This window comes from Chanos chanos, chromosome 2, assembly GCF_902362185.1.
Source record: "Chanos chanos chromosome 2, fChaCha1.1, whole genome shotgun sequence".
Classification (NCBI taxonomy): Eukaryota; Metazoa; Chordata; class Actinopteri; order Gonorynchiformes; family Chanidae; genus Chanos; species Chanos chanos.
In genome coordinates, this window is record NC_044496.1 from 4,511,272 (window position 1) to 4,536,358 (window position 25,087).

The 25,087-nt window shown below is 43.1% G+C and overlaps 1 protein-coding gene across 1 annotated transcript in view; it reads left to right on the forward strand.

Annotated features, from left to right (window-relative positions):
- Positions 1–25,087, forward strand: part of unc13c (unc-13 homolog C (C. elegans)) — a 94,436-nt gene that overhangs the window by 58,657 nt on the left and 10,692 nt on the right. The window contains exons 21-29 of the mRNA XM_030794108.1: positions 9,379–9,505; positions 11,639–11,735; positions 12,810–12,953; positions 14,385–14,462; positions 16,142–16,219; positions 21,317–21,405; positions 21,566–21,706; positions 22,294–22,417; positions 22,880–22,939. Coding sequence (XP_030649968.1) covers positions 9,379–9,505; positions 11,639–11,735; positions 12,810–12,953; positions 14,385–14,462; positions 16,142–16,219; positions 21,317–21,405; positions 21,566–21,706; positions 22,294–22,417; positions 22,880–22,939 — 938 coding nt within the window. The remainder of the gene's footprint in view (positions 1–9,378; positions 9,506–11,638; positions 11,736–12,809; positions 12,954–14,384; positions 14,463–16,141; positions 16,220–21,316; positions 21,406–21,565; positions 21,707–22,293; positions 22,418–22,879; positions 22,940–25,087) is intronic.

The following is a 25,087-nucleotide window of genomic DNA, read 5'->3' on the forward strand; positions in this document are numbered from 1 at the left end:
CCGGGAGAAAACACATTCCCGCATTCGTCCTAATGAAGTCTTTGATGCATGCCTCCCCCTTTTTTTTTTAGCTCCAGGGCCCTCTGCTAACAGGATACTAAAAAAAAAAAACATATATATATATATAGACGTGACTAATTTTAGTATGTCATGTGACGCTGGGAAGGAAGGCAGAGAGCGTGTCCACTGTATCATGCCAGCTGGCATGTTGGGTAATTAAAGGTAATAGGTACATGACACAATTCAGATAACTGTGGGTGTGAAAGGAAGACAGGCCAAATCTCACCCAGGATAGATGAGTGCGCGTCTTCGCCGACCGTGGCTCCAGCTCTAGTCCGGTACTTCAGAGCGTGGTAAATCCCGGAATGGAAGACAAATGAAGCAAGTAGCCCGGATTTGTCCCAGTACTCTTGATGAACTGCGTCAACTAAAAAAATCATTTGGCTTGAAACAGATACGCAGGCGCTTACCCTGCTTTCACGCTGGACATTTTTTTTTGTGTGTGAATCAGCGAGCAGCAGCGCATCCACTGGCGGGGCGTCTTGGGCGGTGTGGCTGTCAGAATAAAGTTGATGTCCGGGCAACTTTATGGTAATGAGCTACGGCGCGGTTTGGTGGCAACCAATCAGAATTTAGAAGTGCTCCATTCTAGAGAATTCTAGAGAACACAACCATGTAAACTATAGTTCCCATTAATCATTAGTTCCCACTAAACTTCAGTCAGGAACAGGACCACAGATACTTTTAATGTAGGCTACACACAAATTAACATTAATGTTATTTAAAGACCAAGGCTAGTAAACATGTCCCATAAACTGCATGTTGAAATTTAGCTTAGCACTTAGCATCAACACAAAAGTCACATTACACAAATGGTTTTAATTAGTTTATTTCGTCAGTTAATTTTGTCACCAAACATGTAATTAAAATTGTTTATTTCTTTCCTTCATCATTCGATTTCTCACCTTCACCTCTCTCACATTTCATGAGGTTAACTTTTACCCTACTTGTGGTCATCCGATCATCACATTTGCCTGCTTTGCGGCCCCTTTAAAAAAAAAGTTTGCAAGACCAAGCATTCCGAACGAACTTGTGGCCACCTATTTCATCTACGCCAGAATGTCCACAGCGTTTTACAGCGTTGCCGGCAGGGCGGCCAGAGCAAATTTTGACGCTCTCACCACCCCCAGTGTGAACGTAAGGTTAGAAGAAGCGTCACTATGGGGTTTAGAATAAGAATCACAATGATTGGAGCCTAAATACTCTCTACATAGCCTTCCGTCGAGCTCACACTTTCATCGCATGGATCAATTGTCTTCATTTCAAGAAGGGAAAAAAAAAATCCTGGTACCAACAGAGAGGGTGGGGTGCTTCCATACAAAATGTGATGCCCAAACAGAGAGTGACTAGTGTGGTCAACAATGCATTGGAAAAACAATAGAAAACAATGACCTCCTACCCCTCCCAAAACCACTTGTATTAATCTATAACCTATACAGCCTAGGTGTCAAAGCAATGCTTATTAGTGTGGGCCAACATTTTTTTTCCAACATTTTGGCCTTTTGGTCTATATGGGAATCTGAGTTACCAGCTCTGTTGACATTTTCTTCTGAGTGCTTTGCTCAGGAGAGACTGTCAACCCTATGTTCCTTGCTTCAGTCACATGAACTGTTCTTCCTGTCTGGATTTGTTAGCTTTCAGCACAGCAAAACGGGGACATTTTTACATTTTCTCCATGGTTTCAGATCAGTTTGTTTTACATCAAACAACAAGATGTTTCCCACAGAAAGTAGAGGCAGTTTGATGACTGCAGTTGGACTATAACCAATTCCAGCTGAGGTTGAGGACACTTTTGTAGGATCTCTGGTCTATATTGACTTTCTCTCTAATTCTCGCCCCCCGCCCCCCCCGCCACACAAGCTACATGGGGGGTTGGGCTAACACCATCTGGAAGAGCCACAATTTCCTACAGAATGGTCACCAACAATGGAAAAAGCTACACTGATGGGCAGTAAATGACATAAGAGTGACCTATTGTAACGCAGCACATAAACTGAAGAGCCTTGTGTCACCTGATTCTCCTCCATGTGAGAAACAGCTGTGAGACACTGCTGTCAGTCCTCTCGCAAGAGGTCGTGCAGAGCGTACAGAATTCCCACCATGGGAGACTTAGCTTCTGGAGCTTCATGGGCGTCCGTGCTAATCCTCACGTTGACTAATCTTTAAACCTGGTAAGAGGAACCATGTAAGACACGGCGTTTCCAGCTCAGATCGTGTCGACTGGTCCGGCCGTATTGATTCCATGTTTATCAGAACGGAATCACAAAGGGGGGGGGGGGGGGGGGGATCGTGAAAAGCAGATTATCAAAAGTTTTTTTTTTTTTTTTGTATACTCTCATCCTCAGCTGACAGTTTGCTCTTTAAATCTATACGCGTCTGTAATACCCGCGTTAATGACGGCTAAACTTGCTCTCCGCCCCGCGCTCACCCGTAGCTGATGCTTTGCTCTGGGAATCGCTGAAGCGGCGCGTGGGTGAGCACATCCTAAAGTGGAAAACAACTTATGACAGCTGTTACATGCCCCTCCACCCCCCACCCCACGCAAGCAATCCGTGACAGACCTGCTTAAGGAAATTGTGCTCCGAAAAAAAAACCCTGTAAACTTATCTGTTTACAGGAAATTACAATCAACGGTATCCACACAGGCCACATGTTCTGGAAGGGCTCGTCTAAGGTTACTCATCTAAGGAAAGAAAAAAAGAGAGAGAGAAAGAAAGAGAGATCTTTTTGGGTTCAAAGCGTTCTTGAGCAGCAGTGAGGCTCGGGAGACCCTCTTCAGTGCTGTAGGGCATTAATCTACAGGGTTCCTATCTCAGTCTGTCTTGGGGGGGGGGGGTTAGAAATAAAGTAACACATCTTTCCAAGTGGGGACTTTGAGCCTTAATAAGTTGGATGGCTTTGCTGGGTACCGTTCTTCGCGTAGCCGGAGGCAAATCGAGGTAGCGATGTTAAATTCCTGAAGGCCCCGTGTGTATTAGAGTGACACAAAGATGTCCCAGAGCAAAGAGAGTGATTTCCACATGAATGAGCTGGCACCTTCGCATCATGACATATGGGAAAAGGGACATTGCGTTTCTTTCAGAGACCTTTAAACGTGTGGAGGATATAACGACGCTGATGATGATGATGATGATGATGATGATGTGAGGAAGGTTAGCAAAAAAAAAAAAAAAAAAAAAAGATCACTGTTTTGGTGTAACCCAGTTAATGTCCTTTGTCCAATCAGAAGGCAGCATTCTGATTAAACCTGAACAAGTAAGTCCCTGACCAGAAAATTAAGTGCCACTTTATAGACAAAATAAGGAGTCAGGCCTTGTGTGAAGCCCACACAAAATTTAATTGAATCTCAGCTTGTACACAGTACCGCAAGGGATAGTGTATTGGTTAAAAGCAGTACAGAACAAACATCTTTTACTGCCTCGGTGCATCAGTGGCGTTTATTGCCTAAGCGTTGTGACATAAACAGTGTGAGCTGTATTGAATCTTCCCCAGTCATTAGTATCTGAGGTCTTCCTTCACCGTAACAGTTTTCTCGTCTAGTGACACTCGTGCCGCATTTCGAATTCATCTCTCAGCAAATTTCGCGAGCTGTTTTTCTTTCGCTCGCGCCCAACACACGCGTCGTCCATCCAGAGTTACGGTGTGTGATCTTTAGGTTTCGGTCTCGGTCTTGGCCTGTATCTCGACAGGACTTTAATTAACATCAACTGCTGTTAAGCAAAATTAGACCCTGAAGGGAAATAGCAAGTGAACATATAAACAGAGAGAGGATAGAGGATCTTTGGTAACATTGGAGCAAATAAGCCCTATTACGGCGAAAACCGGTCAAAGTGATTAGAGCCTCCTTCTTTCCCCGTCTTCATTTAATGTTAATATGGAGATTCATTTTTGGGTTAGCGTGGAAAAGAGACCTTCCGTTCCCTATGAAATTTTGTTTGATGTGTTATTAGTTACTGTGACAATAGGTACAGCACGGTGTGACTAAATTGAGTTTTTTTCATGGCAAATCTTTGAGTTAGTCTTGGTTACATATAACAGATTCCGTGAGCGTGTTTGCATGTGTATGTGTGTGTGTATGTGTTTGCGTGTGTGTGTGCGTGTGTGTGTGCGTGTATGTGTGCGTGTATGTGTGCGTGTTTGCGTGTGTATGTGTATGTGTGTGTGCGTGTGTAAATCCAGTGTAATCAGTATAAAGCTCTTACTCCAATCAGCACCAAGTTTCCCAGTGGATTTTGTAGGACAAGATAAAGTCCCAAACGCCCAGGGACACAGTGGGTTTGTCTGCTCCTCCAGATGAGCGCTGTCTTCACAGTGTTTTATGTACAGAAAAAAAAAACACATCGCAGGAGCCCACACAAAAACTAATGTTTTTCAGGAAAGAAAGTGCTGCACAATGTAAATATAATGCTTTTTTATTATATATATATATATATATATATATATATATATATATATATGTGTGTGTGTGTGTGTATATAAAAGGAAAAACGATAAAAAAAAAGATACATACATACACACACACACACACACACATATATATATACATATATATATGTGTGTGTGTGTGTGTGTATGTATTTTTTTAATCTTTTTTCCTATCATGCTTTTATGACAGGAATATGCATGAAGGGTGCATGGTTTGTATGTAGAGTTGTGTGTAGTTTGCGTGTCATGTGTTGTGTGTTTGAGAGGCAGGGGTGGGGAGATATAGTTGTGTGTAGTTTGTGTGTTGTGTGTTTGAGAGGCAGGGGTGGGGATACATACAGGAATAGGGAATGCTCTGTCATTTGTCTTTTTTACTGCCTCTCAGTGCAGGGTTTGCTCTGTATGACACATGACGGCGGAAGAGTAAAGATGAAAAAGTTATCCACAGTAAAACGAGGAGATCATTAACATCTATCATTTCTCCGCAGAGGCTTTTCCATCCGGCGGAAGCACCGTAAAAAAGATTGCCCGCTAGACCAGGGGACGGGTCATGTGACATCATCCCTGCCTATCATATTATTAGATTTGCACTGGAATAGCCACAATGGGACCTGGCAGCTTCGGCCATGGGAAACGTCTCCAATATGAATCCAGCCAATCTATTCCAGCCAATCTATTTAATTTTCAACCCCACTTTGGGCAATCGATATAGTTCTAGGCCTGATGGAAAATGCCCCAATAGAAAAATTGTAATCGGGTACACTAAGGTGCACTCTAATTACGTTTATGATTATAATAGGAATCTGTGCTGATAAACGACAGGTAACACGGGCATGGTAGCTCAAGTTTGAGGTGCACTCCAGCCTTTTGGGGTTTCACTTTCAAACACTTTCAAATAAATAGCAATCTATGGGTAATCGTCCTTTTTCCAGCCTCTATCTGTTTCAGTCCGTCAAACATTTTCTTCTTTAACAGTTTGATACTGTCTCTTTATCAGTATTGTCATGTTTTTATGCTCTGCTGCATCAAAAAACGAAAACAAAAAAACCCCAATACATTCAAAATATTTAATTTTTTTTAAACGTGTTGAAAAGATAGGGCTGAGTCTTTCAGATTCAACCTACATATGCACGCTGAAACGCAGAGGATAACAGAGCCATTTTTTTAGTGTATGACTGAAACTGGTTTCTGAAAAGCTGGAGGCAGTTTCTCTCTCTCTCTCTCTCTCTCTCTCTGTGTGTTTTACAGTGTAATGTATACCGACAGACAGGTCTCATCAAATCCATATCATTCCTCCGTTCACGTTCTCTCAGTGAACTGGGCACCCACCATGAGAACATTCTCTCTGAGGTGCCTTAGTCTTGGTCCTTTAGCAGACAGAACACAACTCCTCTCATTGTCCCCTTCTTTATGAAGCGCCGGTCACGCATTGTCAGAAACCTGTGAATTATACGTACGTCATTCATCTGCATGGTCTGTTTCCTGGTTCTCTACAAACAATACGTGTTATGGCAGTGGAGTGGTGAATTTTATTTATTACAGTCAAATCCAAAGCAAAGGTAGGATAAAAGGATTTCTCTTTCACAAAGCCTGGGGGGGAGGGGGAGGGGGGGGGGTGTAGAAGGTTATTTATGTTGCACTAAGAGCTTATAGTGTTATGGAGGTGTTGGTGGGTTGGCGCGTCTTTGCCGTGTGAAGATCAGATGCGTTTTTGTTTCTGACTCTGTGTGCTTTGTGCACGCAGCACTGTGAAATTGCAGCATACTATATTTTATAACCTTTCCCTCAAACACAGCATGATATCGATTATAAACCCCTTACAAAATATTACTGAAGTTCGTCGGCGTGTTCTAAGTTGTACTCTCGCTGGATCCAATGCGGAACATAACAAACGGGACCCATCTGTAGACTCTATTTTCCTTTTGAATTGCCGTGAACACCTGTGTTCTGCCCTACAATACACGCACATGCCACGGTAAACCGTACACACACACATGTCACAGGAAAGCATACATACACACATGCCACGGGAAACCAAGGAGAAGGTCACACTTCAAACAGAACACCTGCTCAACTTCACAAAGTCACAAAGCAAAGTTGACCACCATCTGGTCTCCAGGGGAAAGGCAAGGTCTGCCAGTGTTCCATCCTGCTGTTTTATGGTGCCGTTTGCCTACCAGAAAAGAGCAAACTGTGCCGCCTCAGAGGAGGAGAGACCTGTCAGGCCACAGGGTGAATGGGAGAGGCCTGGTGGGTGTGTAGGATAGAGAGGTGGTGGTGGGGGGGGTCCACAGGCCTGGGGATGGTTGTAGGGACGACGGCAGGCCGCTGTACGTGGGGGAGAACAGGGCCCTGGGCTGTGGTGTGCCCGGTGTCGGCTCCAGTGTGCCTGCCCGAGTATGGCCCGTTGTCTTCGCTGTGCCATGGAGATACCCAGAGTTGCCGCTGAGTGGAATGATCAAAGTGGCACCGTCACACCGGATCACCGTCCTCCCCTCTGAGTTTTCTCACAGTTCATTTAGAACCGAAGGTATTTTCTAAAAGGAGAACTCGGAGTGTTCTATAGGGAGGGAGAGAGAGAGAGAATGTAAGAGAAAGAGAGAGAGAGAGACTGGGAGAGAGAGAAAAGAAAACTTGATCAAAGAAAATAAATGGAAGAATGTTTTCCACAATCACTAAAACCACCACCACCCCCCCAAACAAACAAACAAAATTTCACTGAATTATCTCTTTTTTTTCCCCTCTCTCTCTCTCTCTCTCTCTCCGTGTTGAAAAGACAACTGGGAGCTTTATGGTTTTTATAAGAAAGCAAGCACCAGGTGCTTATCAGCCTTCTGTTTGTAGCAGTGCACACATGGGCGTGTAGGCACAGTGCCGATTATAAACGCCCTGATGTTGAAGTGGGAAGACTACGGTTTCCGGAGCTCGATTCGCTGAAATTTCATCCTCCATGGCGAACCATTTCACAAAAGCAACGATGGCTACATCTGATATGGAGTGGGGGTTTTTTATTTTCCTTTTTTTCCTTCCTCACTGCTCTGGCACATGGGTTTGTTTCTAACTGAAAAAAAAACAAAACAAATAAAAAACACACACGGTCCATTACTCTCTGTGTCACCATCCATGCACAGTATGAAATTTGTCTGAAATGAAGAACATGGTTTTTATTTGTGCTAGTGTTTATTAGCTGTTTCGCTTCTTTTCACATTTTAAAAACTGAAAAATTTCACGGACTACAGTGCATTACCGGTGACCATTGTAGATGTGCCCTTCGGTCTGCTAAGTGATATTACGCCTTCTGCAAGAATTTATCCTTCCTCAGCTGAATTTGTGAATTACTAAATAACAAAAGAGGCACAAACAAGATGTCACCAGTGATAGAACTAGATCAGCAGCCGACATTATTCGCACTGTTCTCCACTGATTAATCCACAATCCGCATATGGTTTCCAACCCCATGAAAAAAGATAATAGCTTTAACAAGCATTTCATTTTTATCTTCGAGCTGGACCTCAACACAGGTTGACTGATTATACTATTACATCTTATCAGTGCAAACATATCGAGTGATATTAGTTTGGAGCGCTGAATCAGTGAGACAAAATTATAGACCTGCAAATGAGAGGATATTTAAAACGCCTCAGTGGGCTTTGGAGCTCTTGACTGGTTTCCAAAAAAACTAAAGCCCCAAATGCAATTCGAACGTCTTAGGCTAATGAAATCAAACTTTATTGGCATTGTTCACGACAACACCCACGTGTACCTCCTTTGTCAGTGTCGTACAGTAGAGGTCGGGACATACATTTGCTAAGGAAATTGAACAAAAGCAGACTAAAAAAAAAAAAAAACCCTTTACAGTAGAATCTCAAGGAAAAAAAAGCTGCTATTGTGTGTCAGATGATGTCTTGATGTAGGCGGATGTGTGTGGAGATGGATGCCTGCAGGCCCTCATCTCGCTCTGTTGGCATCTTCGCCCCTGTCAACTTTACTGTACAATGTGATTGTAAACAATAACTAGGTGCGTCGTGCGATTCACTCTATACGTTTCCACGGCGGCGCGGTGCTTTCCACTGCCGCCTCCCCCACCCCCACCCCTACCCCCACCCCCCTGAGATGTGTAGTGGTAACTGTATGTGGGTTCCTCAGCCTGACAGACGTTAAAGAGAGGTAGAAAACGTGCTTTTTTTTTTTTCCCCTTTCAGGCCTGTCAGATGCAGCTCCCCTGTCTGCTATGCGTGTTTAGAGCCAGGGCTGTTTCAGATTTCCCCCCCTCTGCTGCCTCCGCGCCGCGCCGCGCCGGGCCGGGCCGGGCGCGGCCCTCATCCAGCCCTGCTTTCATTATGTAGCCGGTCAGGTTTCATCAGCCGCTTCTCTGCCAAGGTCACGCCCCAGCATTTCCTCAATCCCTAGTTTTAAAGAAGGAATCCAGCGACATTGATCGCTGTGACCCAAAAGCTGTCGCGACTTCTTTTACTCTTCCGCGCTCTTTATGCTGTGCGGCTAGAGAGAGCCTAAAACACCGGGGACCCGACAGAACGGAGTGGAGTGTGTTTCGCCCCGTCTCGCGTTGTGCCGCGAGCCTCTGTCTCCACCTGCAAGGCTGTGTTTTTACCGCCTCACGAAATGAAACGGCAGCTAACGCAGTGTCACAGACAGGGCAGTCAGCTGATGCTGCAGTAGGCTTTCATGTCTTTCATGTCACATATGGGAGATTACAGCTTCCACTGGAAACCAGATGGAACGTAATTCACGGGACAAAACTCTGAGTTAAGGCGCCAAAGAAAGAAATCTGATGATGAAAGTATGTTTTGTTGTTATTAAAACGGAAAAGTACGCATGTAAGGCTATAAACATACTTGTCTCTTTTTCTTTTTTGTTTTCTCTCTCATGCAGAACACGACAAGCATCGCCTATGCAAGAGCACGGAGTACATGAATCTGCACTTCAAAGTCAAATGGTTTTATAACGAGTATGTGCGGGACCTGCCTGCTTACAAGGGGACCTCTCCGGAATATTCTCTGTAGGTATCCGTTCATGATGCGTGCGTCCTTGTGTTTGGCATTTGTCTGTCTGTCTGTCTGTCTGTCTGTCTTGTCCACTTTCCGATGCTCGAAAGAAGGAGCTACCAGACAAAAACCCATCAGTTGTTTAGCTTCCACTCTCTACTTCAATGAAAAGCTCTTTCTTGCTTTTGATACTGAGCCCGTTTTCTGCCTTCGGCCTGGCACTTGACCTAGAGCCTCCTCTCTGTGTGCTGGACGGGTAATCCCCTCTCGTATTACACCGTCATATATCTGTAATATGTGTAAAGGAACACATCGCCCTTCCGTACGGCCCCTGTTGTTGGTGAAATAGCATCCAATCCATTAGGCTGAATTATGAGTTGGGGGTGGGGGGGGGGGGGTACGACAGCCAGGACAGAGCCACGGGCAAAACTCCTTTGCTGTCAGTCAAGCAACACCTCGAGTACAATTGATTTTCCCAGCTGTACAGCTTTCGGCAACAGAGCTAGCGTCGTCTTTGTCACTCATTATTATTATTATTCGTCCTGACGGCAGGTAGCCTTATGCTAGCACAATGAGAACCTGAGGAAACAGCACATGAGAATGAACGCAACACAGGAAATTACACAGGAACTGGTATTATCATTCCATAATGAGTGCAAAAAGGAAAGCTTTGTCATACTTGTGCTGTTAAAATCACTGGAACAAAGCCAAGATTAGACGCGGGAATTTCCCTGAGCGAGTTATTCATTTAGTGGATTCTCCTCTTTCCAGAACTCTCGGAGTTGCTCTAGAGCGTTCTAGAGTTGCTCTTGTTCACTTGTTTTAATGAGATGCCCTCTCTGTACTGCCCAGCAGTTCAGTTTTCCACTGTGTGTGACAGTACTAGACTACGTCTTCCTGTCTCTGCAGGCCATTCCCAAGTGGGTTTTCTGATCTCAGCACCGCATACACATTTACTGTGGCCTACCATGCCCAGAGCTGCAATGTTTACTGCTTCATTCTCCCTCTATATCAGTGTTTCTGTTTGTTGTTGTTGTTGTTGTTGTTGTTGTTCAAGCCCCACAATCCGACACATTTTTCTCTCTTATTCAGCACTGGCCTGGTTCAGTTGTTTGGACTCACAAGACAATTATCCAAGTATTAATTAGCTGACTCGTGTAAATGGGGCCGGAACAGAAAACGTTACGACGAGGATTTGGAAGCGCTGCACGAACATAAACCTCTCTGCACATTAGACCCTGTATGTGCCAGGCTACATGTTTATGGATAGGGCACCCATGATGTCTAGGCTGCCGCTATTCTTCTTCTCTCACCTGGCAATGGCGCTGTCTCCCTGCATGCTTTACAGCATCACCGCCGTTCATTCACTCTGCACACATCTGCATTAATGTACTTCGAGTGTTGTAAATCTCTCCCTGGATTCATAATGTAGCCTATTACAATATTGCTGTGCTTCACACACACAACAGAGCTCTGTTGGCTGCCAATACCAAAAAAATGCCTAGCTTATCACAATTCATTTTTAATGTAGAACGAGTTGGCTCAGATTTATCGGGAAATATACGACGGTGCGGGCACTGGCTGTAATTAGGAAGTCCTTGATGTTCTCACAGCAATGCCTGTTTACATTTATGGGAGCCATCATATTTGTCATACCGCTCCCTCAATTATAGCAAACTGCGGGTCCTTGTTTCGGCTGTTGTTATCAGCAGAGCAGACTGCTTTTACCCGTAGTCTGCGCTGCCTGGGTATTATCTATGATTAACTCTGCCAAAACATATATCGCTGGCCGTGAAGTGCAAGCTCGGCAGATCCCGTGGGACCTAATTGAGTCGAGCCAGTGGTGCAGACATATTTTAGCCATGTAATGAGCTCAGGCCAGCACACTAGCCTCGTGAGAACGCTCCGCTGAAAGTTTGGACTTATCACGTGCAAAAAAAAAAAAAAAGAACGCAGAGACAGCAAGTTACGGAGCCGAACTCTGTTTAAACACTACTCGCGGATATAATCTTCCACAGCATTCATCCTTTTTGTAACATGCTGGCACAATCGACGCGTCTGATCTGAGAAACAGTGGCAGTTTCTGTATGGCTCTCTCTCTCTCTCTGTGTCTGATACGGGGGGGGGTTTCACTCTCCATCGTGCAGGTGGTTCGAGCCTTTTGTCATCCAGTGGTTGGACGAAAACGAAGACGTGGCGATGGATTTCCTGAACGGCGCCCTGGAGCGAGATAAAAAAGATGGAGTAAGTGCCGTCTCACTATTGGTCCATCCATCTAAAGTGTGTGTGTGTGTGTGTGTGTGTGTGTGTGTTTTGTGAGAAAAACAAAAAATGATACTGAAAGTAGAGACGACAACAGCGTCTGTCCCCCCAACATATCAGTAACATCTTTACAACAATGTCATAATCTTCAGTCTTTGCCACAAGGATAGCAAATACCACCGTAATATCTAATATTGCAATCTTCTTCTAACACAGTTAAATAATGACGTGAGCACGTGGATTCTCATACACCACACCTTCGGTTCCTCTTAGGACCTTCATCTTATCAAAGCCATTTATGACCAGTAAAATGAGTATTCAGAAGAAGCACACGAGAGCTGTACTTATCTTCTCTTTTCAAACCAGATCTACACTTTTTTTTTTTATGCTATCCCTGAAACAATCAAGAGTTCATTACCATTTTACGCTAACACAATTTTATTTGCATTCGCTTCATACACGACACATAGCAACTCCATCAAATCACATAAATAAGATAATAACCTGCAGCCACTTAATCAAGGGAACGCACTGCAAACAATGCATCTATGCATCTGTAGTCACTGCGTGCGTGGTGTTAGCGAACGAATGAATATTTATGGAGGTTTTGGTAGGTCAGCGGTGCCTAAAGGTAAGAGCAATTTAAAACCACACATTAACTGTGTTCTGTTCCCATCTTGAAAACAAACCAACTAATAATGATTGGGTTCATGTATTAATTACCGTCAGCTTTTTACGTTTGAGGTATAGTCAAATCATTTACTGCAGTCTGATACGCGCTCATCATATATTAGCTGTTCCCGTGCACAGAGGAGTACAACACTAGTAATTACGGATGCTTGCTATGACTTTTAAATGAGAAGGTGGAGGAAGGCAACAGACCAGAAAGTCTTTACTGCCTTGTAATTTCGCATGGGGAATGCTATGTTGCAGAACAGTGGGTGTTGAATGTAAGTGTACGTCGAAGAGCAACAGGCTACGACAGTAACATCGGGGTGTAATTATATTGCGGGGTGCGCCTTTAACGCTCGATGTTTTTTTCCCCCCCGAATACAGTTCCAGCAGACATCTGAGCACGCTCTGTTCTCCTGCTCCGTGGTGGACGTCTTCACTCAGCTCAACCAGAGCTTTGAGATCATCAAGAAGCTGGAATGTCCGAACCCACAGGCCCTTGCTCATTTCATGTGCAGATTCGCCAAGGTAAGGAAAAAAGAAAAAGAAAGAGATGCGTCTCCGTGGCAGTTTAGACAGCTGGTGATGGAGAGGGACTGGTCTACAAAAGTCAGCGCAAATGAGAAGACATACAGCAAATGAGAAGGGGTGTGTGTGTGTGTTTGTGTGTGTGTGTGTGTGTGTGTGTGTGGTTACATCTGAAAGGTTGTTGAAACCATGTGACACTGATGATAAGTCATTCACTGTGTGGGCAGGCTGTACTGTTTGTTCATAAATCAAGCTTTTTGCTGTATGTCTGATTGCTGTGAGGACGGATGTGTTGTCCCACGAGTCATTAGGGCATAAATGACTTTCTGTAGGGGTTTTTTGTTTGTTTGTTTGTTTGTTTGTTTGTTTGTTTGTTTCTGTGCACTGGATAAAGTGTCTTTGCACAGTCCTGTTTGGACTGTTCTTTCCTGAATGTAAATGAATCACGAAAGGGCAAAGCAGTTTTTTTTTTTCTCAGTGCAGTCCCGACGTCAGAATCCCAGGTAATCTTCAGAAAGTTTTGGACCCTTAGAGAGAGATAGGGAGGATCGTTGAATCACATCTGCGCGTTTTGACTTTGTAATTAAGAGGATCGTAGACAGAAGCAGACATCTGAGATCTCCTTAGGACTCCTCCTTTGGGAAGGAGGAGGAAGATTTCTCCAGAAGACATTGATCGCCTCAGTTACTCCCGAGACTGGAGATCGATCATGACAGCTTGAGATGGAGACAAATTATCACCGTGGTTTTATTTATATATTTATACTTTACCTTTCTGTTTTTGTTTGTGCTTCTTTTTTGTTGTTGTTGTTGTTGTTGTTGTTGTTGCTGTCTGTTTGAAACTGCGGATAACATGCTGCCGCACTCACCCGTGCTCTAAAGACAGAGCTCCGCTGTCAGGCCCCTTTGATGAATGTTGTAATGTATTTCATACTGGGGCAATGCCGTTTAATGGGTTATCATTTAATTGTTCACAGTCCGCAAAGATGCTGTTTCTCGTGCTTTTTAGTCATGATCAAATATTGCACTTACTGCTTATCAATAAATGTCCATTACAGTAAAAGGACAGCCTGGCCTAAAAATAAATAAACAAATAAACAACAGAGCGACTCATTATAAAGCCTATTTTTGTTTACTCAACTTGGGCAGAAGTTCTCTCAAAAAAAGGAAGTAAAGAGGCCATGCAGTACTTTCAGTTGCTTTAAAACCTTTAAGCGAGAGCTCCCTGTGTGTGTGTGCGTGTGTGTTTTTTTCAAAGTTTATATACACAGTGTACAAAAGTACATCTTAGATTTTAGGGGTTTATTTAATGTACCCACAGGGTTGAAGTATTTCTTTCTTTTTTTCTTTCTTTCTTTTTTTTTCTTCTCAATCATTTGTGTTCATTTTCTTCTTCTGCTGGTTGATCTCAATGGTCTTATTATTTTCCCAGACGATAAACAAAGTCCTCCTGCAATATGCTGCTATCATATCAAAGGATTTCAGCCAGTATCTGAACAAGGAAAAAGTGGTAAGTCAGCAGTTAAAAGTTTCAAAATTGTATTCAACCAATAAAGCATCATAAAGTGTGTGGGTGTGGCAAGCAAGACAAAGCATGAGATGAGTCTACGATGGGATACCAACAGATTTTCAGTCTTAGACTTTTCTCAGGGGGTTCCACATGGAGCAATAAGGAACCACAGACATGCAGTAATGTCGACTGTGATGAGCTTGGTTGGACTGTATTGTGCTTTATGCCCTCCCCATACCCCCCCCCCCCCCCCCCCACACACACACACACACACACACACACACAGTACTACTCATACAAATCAAATAATGTGAAACAACCAAATGAGAAGTCAGGCCTGTCTCTCTGATTCATCATCTTCCATCTAGCCTGCAAATGTCTCTGCCATTCACAACTGTTCACTTCATTACTCAGCCATTGTTCAATATGACACAAGCGAAAAGTTGAAGACATAAGCGTCATTTGTTCTCCAGAAAAGTCTACACTATGTCTTTTGTAACAAAAAAAGTCAAATAAAATAAAATAATAAATAAAAAAAAGAATCAACACAGTCAATGTCTGCTGTCAGAGAGAGTGAAAAAGACAGAGAGTTCTTTAAAAAAAAAAAGAAAAGAAAAAGGAGACAATGACAGGTCTATAGTGGAGAATAACTGTGGATCTTAATTAAAAACATGTCACTCCTCCACAAATGAGCCGGCGTCCCTGTGTCGGAGATAACTGCCAGTGCTGTACACGTGAGAGGGTACTTCATTTTTTTTTTCATCACAAGCTTAAAAACGTAACAATTATGCGTGGCCAATCCATCAGCCCGTCGGCCACACAATGAGACATCATATCTCTTATTTTTAACGTTATAATTGCGTCCCGGTACGAGCGACTCGCCCAAATGATGGGTTCCCGTTGGACGGATGGCACCGTTCTGCCAATCCCCCTTTTTTTCTGGAGAACCTTAATTCATTTCTCTGATTACATCAGAATCCCATGTCCTGTGTGTCCATTTATCACTGCACTGACATTTGCCCTTTGGAAGAGCATCTAGACACACAATGTACAGTGAAACAGTAACTGGTTATAACACCATATGTGTGTCCCACACTCGCTCCTCTGAAACCAACCTGTTTGTTTTGTTGTTGTGTGTTTTTTTTTTTTATTAACACTGCGCCAACTGATCAACAAGCAACACTGCAGATCTGTGGAATACGCCGCATTCATTTTATACTTCCTGAGAAGGAATTATTGTAAATACAGAAAGTCACAAGGGACATTAAAAAAAAAAAAAAAAAACAACTGCTTAGGGTTTAAGAGAAAATGCTGCATTTAATATACTGGATTGCTATACTATTCTTAAGGAACACAGTCCAAGATACTCTGAAAGGTCTGCAGTGGAATGCAGTATTTACTGCCATTGGTTCAGTCAAGATATGCAGACATGTCCTTGTCTCAGGGGGTTTAACATTGCAAAAATATAAACATAAACCTGAAAAGCTGACCTGATAATGAAATAGGCAGGAACAACAGGACTGACAGACATATTAAAAAAAAAAAGGTGAGGGGGGGCAATTTATGTATGTACTTCCTATGGGGAGAATGCTCAGTGTACTAAGGGGTTAGTTTTTTTTTCTGAAACTAAGGAAAAGACAAATAACCATAAATCACGCAATCTCATTTTATTTTGACAGCCCTGCATCCTCCTGAATAACATCCAGCAACTACGTGTCCAGTTGGAGAAGATGTTTGAATCCATGGGCGGAAAACAGGTCTGTATCTGCTTCCTTTTTGGGTGATGCCTTAGTAACACCATTTTAAGCCCTGGCGACGGACGGATGGACGGATGGATAGATTGGATGTGGCCCTAACGCTGTCCTTGTGTGTCTTAAATTCACGCGGAGCGGCATCTCTCTTGCCCAGCTGCCGTAACGTCTCCTGTAACGTGTCACGTGTTGTTTCTGTTGTGTAATGTGTTACCTACTTTCTTAACCATTGTAATGTCATGAGTCCCTGTCTCCTATTTCTGTCTCCTCGATCTTCTGTGGCCTTGCGCCAGGAGGAGGGGTCTGTGGCTTTCTGTAAGGTGTGTGAAATAAGTCTGTTATCCATCACTCTCACCTCGTGAGTGGACAAACTGGCGGCCACTCCTCCTTCTCCTCCTCCTCCTCCTCCATTACCCCACCTCCCCTTTCTCCTCCGTCTCTTGCACTTTTCACTCTTTTCAGGAGCATGTGTCACTGCAGATCAAATGATTTTTTTTTTTTTTTTTTTTTTGGCATGCCAACCGCACAGAATTAATCATTCTCAGAACCGCCGCCTCAACGGGGCAGTCGACCCCGTGACCCGACCTCGGGCCCGAGCCGTACTCAAGCGGCGCGGCAAAAGGCTCCTCCGCTAACGTATCCGATCGCGCCATTATTTTTAGCTTGGGTTTTACACCACCGCAACTGCAGGGCTATTTGACAGTGGGTTCGCGTAAACACAGAGGCAGCGGTTACGTGTTTCTGATCATGACGTCCCATTTCTCACACACACAGAGAGATTCAAGCAGCATTTTAGCTTCAGTCTGATGAATTACCTCAATCTTTAAACTTTAATTTCAGGAATACTGTGAGTGTCCAATAGCAAATCAATGTTCTCGGTGCACATAACGTTAGGTTACACTTGTTTAGGCATTTAGTATCTTCAATGTCATCGAATTAACTGGTAGAAACAATAGAGTGTGAAGAAAGCAGTACTGTGTTTGTTGCATTGCGCATAGATGGAGAATAAGACTGATACAGACATGTTTTGCTATCCGTGATTTTGTCTGAAAGTTGCCCATTCTTAACTTGCATGACTGAAATCTCTTGTTTTGTTTTTTTTTATGTTGATACGCTGAGAGGATGGTTATGGTTGGTCTATTCCTGATTAATTTAAGACAATTGGCCACAGTGGTTGAACTGTGACTAACACAAGAAATCAGCCCTTTTATATCAAATTATTTCTTTTTGAGGAAGCAAACTCTCTCCATGAAGTCACCCCCCACACCCCCCCCCCCCCCCCCCACACCCCAAAATAGCACATTACTACCATGGCAGCCATGGTGTTCCCAAAGCAATTAGCAAAGTGAAAGAAAACTGTAATTACAGGGGCACGTTATCATAAAATTGTAAATAAAAGATCCCTAACCGTCCAGGAAATTAATTGCAAAAATTCCAACTTAGCTAAGATAGTTGCAGCTGAGCATTTACCAACTGTCCTCTTGACTTAATCAAGTCTTGAGGGACCCAGGGTTCTAATTGGGCTCGAAACGGCACATAAAGAACACGCAGGGCTCTCCTCTCTCTTAACCTTTCTCAAACACACTCGCCCCACTTTATCTGTCTTCATTTTAACGGTGAGATATTAAAATACGAAGACCTTAATGACAGGTGGAAAATCCGAGGTCAGTTACGTTATGTTCGATTCCATGAGGAATTCTTTTACGTACCCCAAATCCTAAAGTATACCAGAGTTATAGCGATGAGCAACATTAAAAAAAAAACACACATAAAACAAAACAAAACAAATGCATCCCTGAAAAATGGCACCACTTCTATTACATCTTTTATCTGTTCAGGGTCCCCACGGTCATGGAAATGCTGGAAGAGCCATGGAATTTTAAAATCCCATTTTCCATGCCTGGAGAAGTCATGGAATTCAGTAAATTCATTGAAAGTTTTGGAAACGTCATGAAATTCGATTTTGTCATACCAGAAGTGTAGGAGATCTAGGAGATAAAGTATATCTTATTGTTTATTTTATGGATTAATGTGAGTCACAAAATCCGATCGCTTCCTACTCCCGTTATAAACAGTGTGGTAACTTAGAGTGAGGGAATATATTTTAACACATAACATATTTTATCCGATCTCGTTTCGTTCTCCACAAAGCTTCAGTCTGAACCTCGCTCTCCAAATCATTCACCACATCTTCAGTTGCGTAAATGAATAGGAAATCTAATTTTGGTTGTGATAAAATGGTGATAAAATTGTTCTGTTTCTACAAGGCAGGCGTATTCTATTGCAAACATTAGTAGCCAAAGCCTTCCCTGGATTTGTCTGGTAAGAATGTGACCGACAGTAAATAATAAATAAAGAGCGATATAATTGCCGTGTCTGTATTCTGAATGTTTGAAGTGAATATGAAAATAACTGACATTACGTGAACGGAAAAGGTTGTTGTTTAATTGTCATTTAACAATTAGGCCCAACCTGTGAAGTAAAGTACGCAGTTTTGTGTACTCGTGGGTGGTGAAAAGTCCTGGAATAGTTTTGAAATCTTGTCAGTGAAAGCGAGTGGGAACCCTATCTGTTGTCTTGTGGAACACTGTAAATTAAGAGGTAATTAGGCACTTCTCTTCTAAATTGCTTAATTACTGGACCTAAAGCAACCATTCTGAATGGTGGGTTAACTATGTTGTAATTGACCAGGGCATCTTAAATTAGATCTCCAGATATTTCTATCTATCCCCATCTTCTTCAAGCATGTGATAAAGCCCTAAATCTGACATCTGGATTTATGGACTAATTCAGCACTTTGTCTCATTTAAGATCAATTACAAGCAAATGCTACCCCTGAGTCACCCACATAATTTCCCCCTACTTATCAGAAATCGCAAGCCCTTGAGAACTATTAAAACGATGATTTTATACTGAGATACTATTATCTCGGAAGACAGGCAGGATACCATGTAATGAGAAGAACAATGTTTGCACAAATCAAACTGCAGCGGTCCCAAATGAGTCTGTGAGCGTCATGCTCAGACAGCAGACAGAAAGGCAGTCAGCCCGTAGGGAAAACGATCTTCGAGCCCTGCCGTTTCTCAAACAGAGATTTTTTTTCCCTTCTTCTTCCTCCAGGCGTATTTTCATGATCATGGGGGGGGATGTCAATGAATATGTGCTTCTGTCAATTCATTGGCTGAATTTTGTGATATAAGTCAGAATAGCCTTCTGTGATGGTTTTCTGTGCATCTTCGTTGTTTACCGCGGGATCATACGCCATCGGAATGTGTTTATGTCAGAAGGTGTGTGGCTTCGCCTTATCTGACATAATGTGATGATCTGTCATGCATGTGGAGTGGTCGCTCTCGTCACTGCCTGATCCCATTGTGGGCTCAGCGGGAGATGTTAACTTGCTCACTGCCCAATGATCCATCTCCAGCACCATGTCCCCTCTCTCTCTCTCTCTCTCTCTCTCTCTCTCTCTCTCTCCATGGCTACACATTACATGGTCTACATGGCCACAAACACAAACAAGCGCTTCCAAGAAAACAGAGAAACCTGCACTGAGTCAGGAAAAATGCTTAAGCGTGTGAGGTCATTTATTTGCATTTCACGACTGAAGCGGAGAGGACAAGAGACATGTGACTGGAAATAATTGTCTTGAGTTTGAATGTTGTAACAGCAGTTGTCATATTAACAACACAACGTAGCATTAGCCATAGTAGAGCGAGTTGAGAGTACTACTGCTAGCTGTGGTTGTAGCATTAGTGGGAGAACTATTTACTTGCTGAGTTTGTCTCAATAGCAAGAGTGCTAATGTTAGCTGTGCTGGTAGTAAAAATGGTAGCTGTGATTGTAGCAGTAGTGAGAATGTTAATGTTATATGGGGTTGTAGCAGTATTAGTATTAAGTGCTAACGCTAGCTGTGGGGGTAACAATGCTAACTGTGGTTGTAGCAGTGGTGACAATATTAATGCTGGTGGTTTTAGCACATGGGGAAGAACTAATGTTAGCTATGGGTCTAGCAATGCCAGATGTGTTTGTAGCAGCAATGGTAGTACCAATGGTAGTTGTGGTTGTAGCCGCAGGGTAAGTTCTACTGTTAGTTAAAATTGCAGAAGTGGTGGAACTTAACAGCCCAGAGTGACTTTCTATGTTGACTCTAAAGATAACGTGGGTATACAAAGGCATGTACTGATCATTTGCAAACTTAAAATCAAGACTGTTCACAAAACCAAAATAGATAAGAGAAAAAGAACACATTAATCTTTCGATATTGACAGACTTAAGTCGCAGATCTAGATTCAACTCTTAGAAATTAAATCAATACACAAGTTCTTAGACATTTCTGCACTCCTCAGCCAGCTGTTAGCAAATTAGTTTCAGAGATAATGGAATTCGTGTTGTTTAAAAGGTCTTGTTAAATTACTTCAAATGAGACAAAGATTTTCTCCCTGTTTTCAGACATGAACATTCATTTTGTTGATTATGCTGTCGCGTCACAAAGACGATCAAGCAAGCTCTGTAATTCCAATGGACTTGCCGACATGTTTGTTTTCTTGAATGCCAACTCCATGACCCCTGGACAAAAGGGTCCACCCAACCATACAGAACACTTGATTTCAAAGATGGATGAAGAGGCTGTCAGCAGGACACACACTCTCTCTCTCTCACACACACACACACACACACACACACACACACACACACACAGAGCAACAAGAGGTTTGCATACCAAATAAAGCACGATAAAGAGCCTCTTTTAATGATCCCATTTTTTTATGTCCAGGTGTGTTTTTGCTGAGTCAGCCTCTTTAATTGAATTTGGGCTTTGTGGATTTGTCATTAGTTCACACACACACACACACACATACGTACACATCTCAGTCAAGGGCCTTTCAACAGCTGCACACTTGACTGGAAGCTTGTCACCTCACACCAGATTAGATCATCAGTCCATGTCCAAGGAGAGTCAGCCATCCAAACCATGTTTACGTTTACGAGGTGGGGCTGGCCTGGCTGCGGCCCACCCGATCCTCCTCGTGTCGTGTTGAAATCGAATTAGGTCTTGCCTGTCTCCTGAGTCAGCGAGTGTGATACAGTGTTTCTGTCTTGTAGCTGGATGCCGAGGCCAGTGACCTGCTGAAGGAGCTGCAGAACAAGCTGAACGCAGTTCTGGATGAACTCAGCGGAGTGTTTGGATCCAGGTAAAGCGCTGCTAACACTTAACGCGAACATTCACAGATAAGCACAGCACAAATAACATGGAAGACACAGTTTTTTTGTTTTCTTTTAGATGATATGATATTGATGTCATGTGTTTTTTTTTTCTCTTTTTTTTTTTCTCCTTTTGCTCTCGTTCACTAGTTTCAAGCCTGTTATAGAGGACTGTGTGAAGCAGATGAACCAGGAGCTGGTTCAGATGAAAGGCAATGCAGGGAACAAAAGCAATGCTGCTATGGATGCTGAGACTGTGCTTCGTCCCCTCATGGACCTGCTGGATAAGAAGTAAGCTTTAGGGGTCAAAGGGTCAATGTGCTATGTCGTAGAATGTGTGTGGGGGGGGGGGGGGGGGTGGGGGGGACACCAGCTACAATTAAAATACAACAGACTATCACACAGAATCCAACATCACATCTCTCTCAATGCTTTTAGACGAAGCTTATGAACAAAGGCTCGCACAGCATTAACAATTTAAAATACACACATGGCATCCTTCTTGAGGTGACAGGAAACTACTTTGCTTTCATCTCCATATCAGCCATCAAGCGATCCCACTGTCCTACCTCCATGCAACATTGAGGCCAACGGGGTATTACGGAGAATCCTTTTAAATCGTATGCAAATGCCAAATCCTTTGCAGTCCACTATTATCTGCATCCTAAAGGATCATTTCGTACATCACAATTCAGAGAGATTAAAATGCAGAGCAGTTGTATTCACGCTAAATATCTCAGGTTGTTGACCTTTGATGCATCACTGTTTACTATTCGTGGAAGTACGAACTGTTTGCGTCGTGGAAGAGCATGACAGTGATTAGGTTTATCCTTCAGTATTAGAGTCTGACTCTGTGTTGCCTCCGCTTTTTCCTCCAGCTTGATTTTGTTTGCCAAGATCTGCGAGAAGACGGTCCTAAAGCGAGTGTTGAAAGAACTGTGGAAAATCGTCCTCAACACCATCGAGAGACAGATTGTATTGCCTCCCTTAACAGACCAAACTGTAAGTCACGACGTATTGAAAAAGCCTTGGGTTTGCCTCTCTCTCTCTCTCTCTCTTTCTGCCAATGTGACGAACAGTCTGAAAACGTGACGTCTCGTTCTATATATGTGAATCGCCACGAAGCCACAAAGCAGGGCTAGCATTAGCAAAAAACAAACATGGTTTCGAGGTGGTTCTTTCTTCAAATAGCACTTGAATTAGAACTGACAGCTATGTCCCTGTAGGACAGGGTTGTCCATAGAAGTTACTAAGAGTTCATACATCAATTACTGGGCTGTCTGTGGTTCTTTGGAACGTAAAGCATGATCTCTGTACTGTTTACTCACTGGTGCTGCTGACTCTGGGCCAAATCAGAGCCTGCTGAGATGCTCGGGGTTTTTCCAGAGAAAATATGGTAAACTCTGATACATTATTCACCATGCCTTGTCAACAACTTTCTTATCGCGTGTTTCTGTCATGCAGCAAGGGGCTCAGATGATATTCAGCGCCGCCAAGGACCTGGGTCAGTTATCAAAGCTGAAGGTAACAACCTTTTAGGTGTCACGTTTCTACCTGTATCAAAAAAGAGAGAAAGAATATATAGAATGCATGTCTGTAATGTATGTGCATGTCTTATCAAAACACTCAAGTCTCAATGCAACTTCAAATATATATATAGATATAAATCTACAAATTAGAGTACCAAAGAGGAAAAGATTCAGGCTGTCAGCTGAATGAGTGATGTTTTTTTTAATGTATTATAGGTTTGTGTGTATGTCTGTGTGTATGTCTGTGTGTGTGTGTGTGTGTGTCTGTGTGTACGGTACTGTTCCAAAAACATGACAGCAGATTGTGCTGTGCCTCTCTAGATTGAGAAATTACATGACGGTTTCAAGCTCAGTGCTCTTGTTCCCATCCTTACTCTGGCATGGGTTGTAAAAATAGCCTGCAGCATCCACTCAGGCTCTGTGTCTGTCAGAGGGGCCTGGAGCTCTCCCATACCTGCCAAACTATCCGCTAACAATGCTGCAGCTTTCCCCTGAGTACTCACAGAGCACTCTCAGAAACATACACACACAGACAGAAACACACACACACACACGAACACACACACACGCACACACAAGCTCTGGTGTTTGCATACATATATACACTACCTGTGTTGCCTTGTTGAGTGTTTGTGATATTGTGTCTGAGTACTCATAGAGCACTCTCGGAAACACACACACACACGCGCACACACACAGACACGTCTTTGATGTTGTGCATACATATATCTGTGTTACCTTGTTGAGTGTTTATATGATATTGTGTCAAGAGAAGGCAAGACACTTCACTTCACCCCCCCTCCCCCTGGAGGTCCCAGGTGGGCTGTGTGTCTCTCTCCGCTCTGTGTGAAATGAGACTGCTGATGTCATTTTTATGCATTGAAACACTCTCAGCCATCTTTACTCCACCATCAAGAGAACCTCATTACAGTCCCTGCCCCCCCCCCCCCTTTCTCCAACAGCAGTCTGGAGAAGGGATTCACTACGCTGACTCTCAAATATATATTTTTTTCTCACTAGTCTGTGAGAGAAAGGATAACATACATAAAAAAAAAAGAAATAAGTAATCTGCCACGGCATTCTCCTGAAAATGACAGATGAGAAGTTACTCACATCCTACCCTTCCGTTCCTTTTAATTGGAGCAGTGTGAGGGAAAAAAAAAATATTTATCCCGTTCCTTTGCTTGGTGAGGCATGAGTAGTTTTGAGTCAAAGCCTTCAACGGTGAGCTTATTAGTAAGTGCGGTGACAAGAGTTTGACTGTAATAGAGAGTTATGTGTAGCGCTGGACTTTCCTAATCTCGGCTCTGTCAATGCACATTCAGTCCGAGTTAACGCTTAATCGATGCGTTTCGACAGGGCATTAAAACTCATGTACGGGAGCTGATCTCTAAAAAAGTGACCTTTAAGACAGTGAGATCGATGGACAGTTTCATCTGTATAAAGCTTGTCAAAACCCTTTGCACAACCCCGTAACACAGAGCCGAATAAACGTTTTACTACAGGTGCTTGATGGCTGTTCTGCCCACGGCTCTGAACCTGGTATTTGGCTCTTTGCAGCGCATCAAATGGGGGTATTTGCAGCTCCATTAGCCGGTTCATTTTTTTTTTTTTTTTTTGATATTGAGTTTTAATCGATACAAAGTTTCTTTTTTCTGAAAACTTTTTTTTTTTTTTCCTCTGAAAACCGTAATTTTCCTAAATCTTTCCACTGGCATCGCTCTGAGAGAGAAGAGGGGGTTCAAAGGGGGTTTTCCGGTCGTCCTTTTGCAATTTTGTGGGTAATTTTTTTTTTCTTTGCGATCGATGTGACTAAGTGTTCTGCTATGTTACACTTTAGGAGATTACTTCACGGCTGCACTCTATGTATGTAACACAGTAACATGTGTGTTTCATGGCATCTGTTACACTGTGTGTGTTACATAAGCGTGAACGTAAGGGCTATTTAATCTGGCTTAGCCTGAATGCAAAGCCGCTGGATCAGCCCTGTGACACTGGAAAGGCCGCAGGGCGTTTTCCAGCTATATTTTAACAAGGGAAGTCTGGCATTTTCAGAAAATGGCAGAGTTTTACAGAAATTGCAGGGGGACTGTTATTGAATCTTTCGAACGGTTTTCATTATCTTCTGTTTGTTCCCGTATCG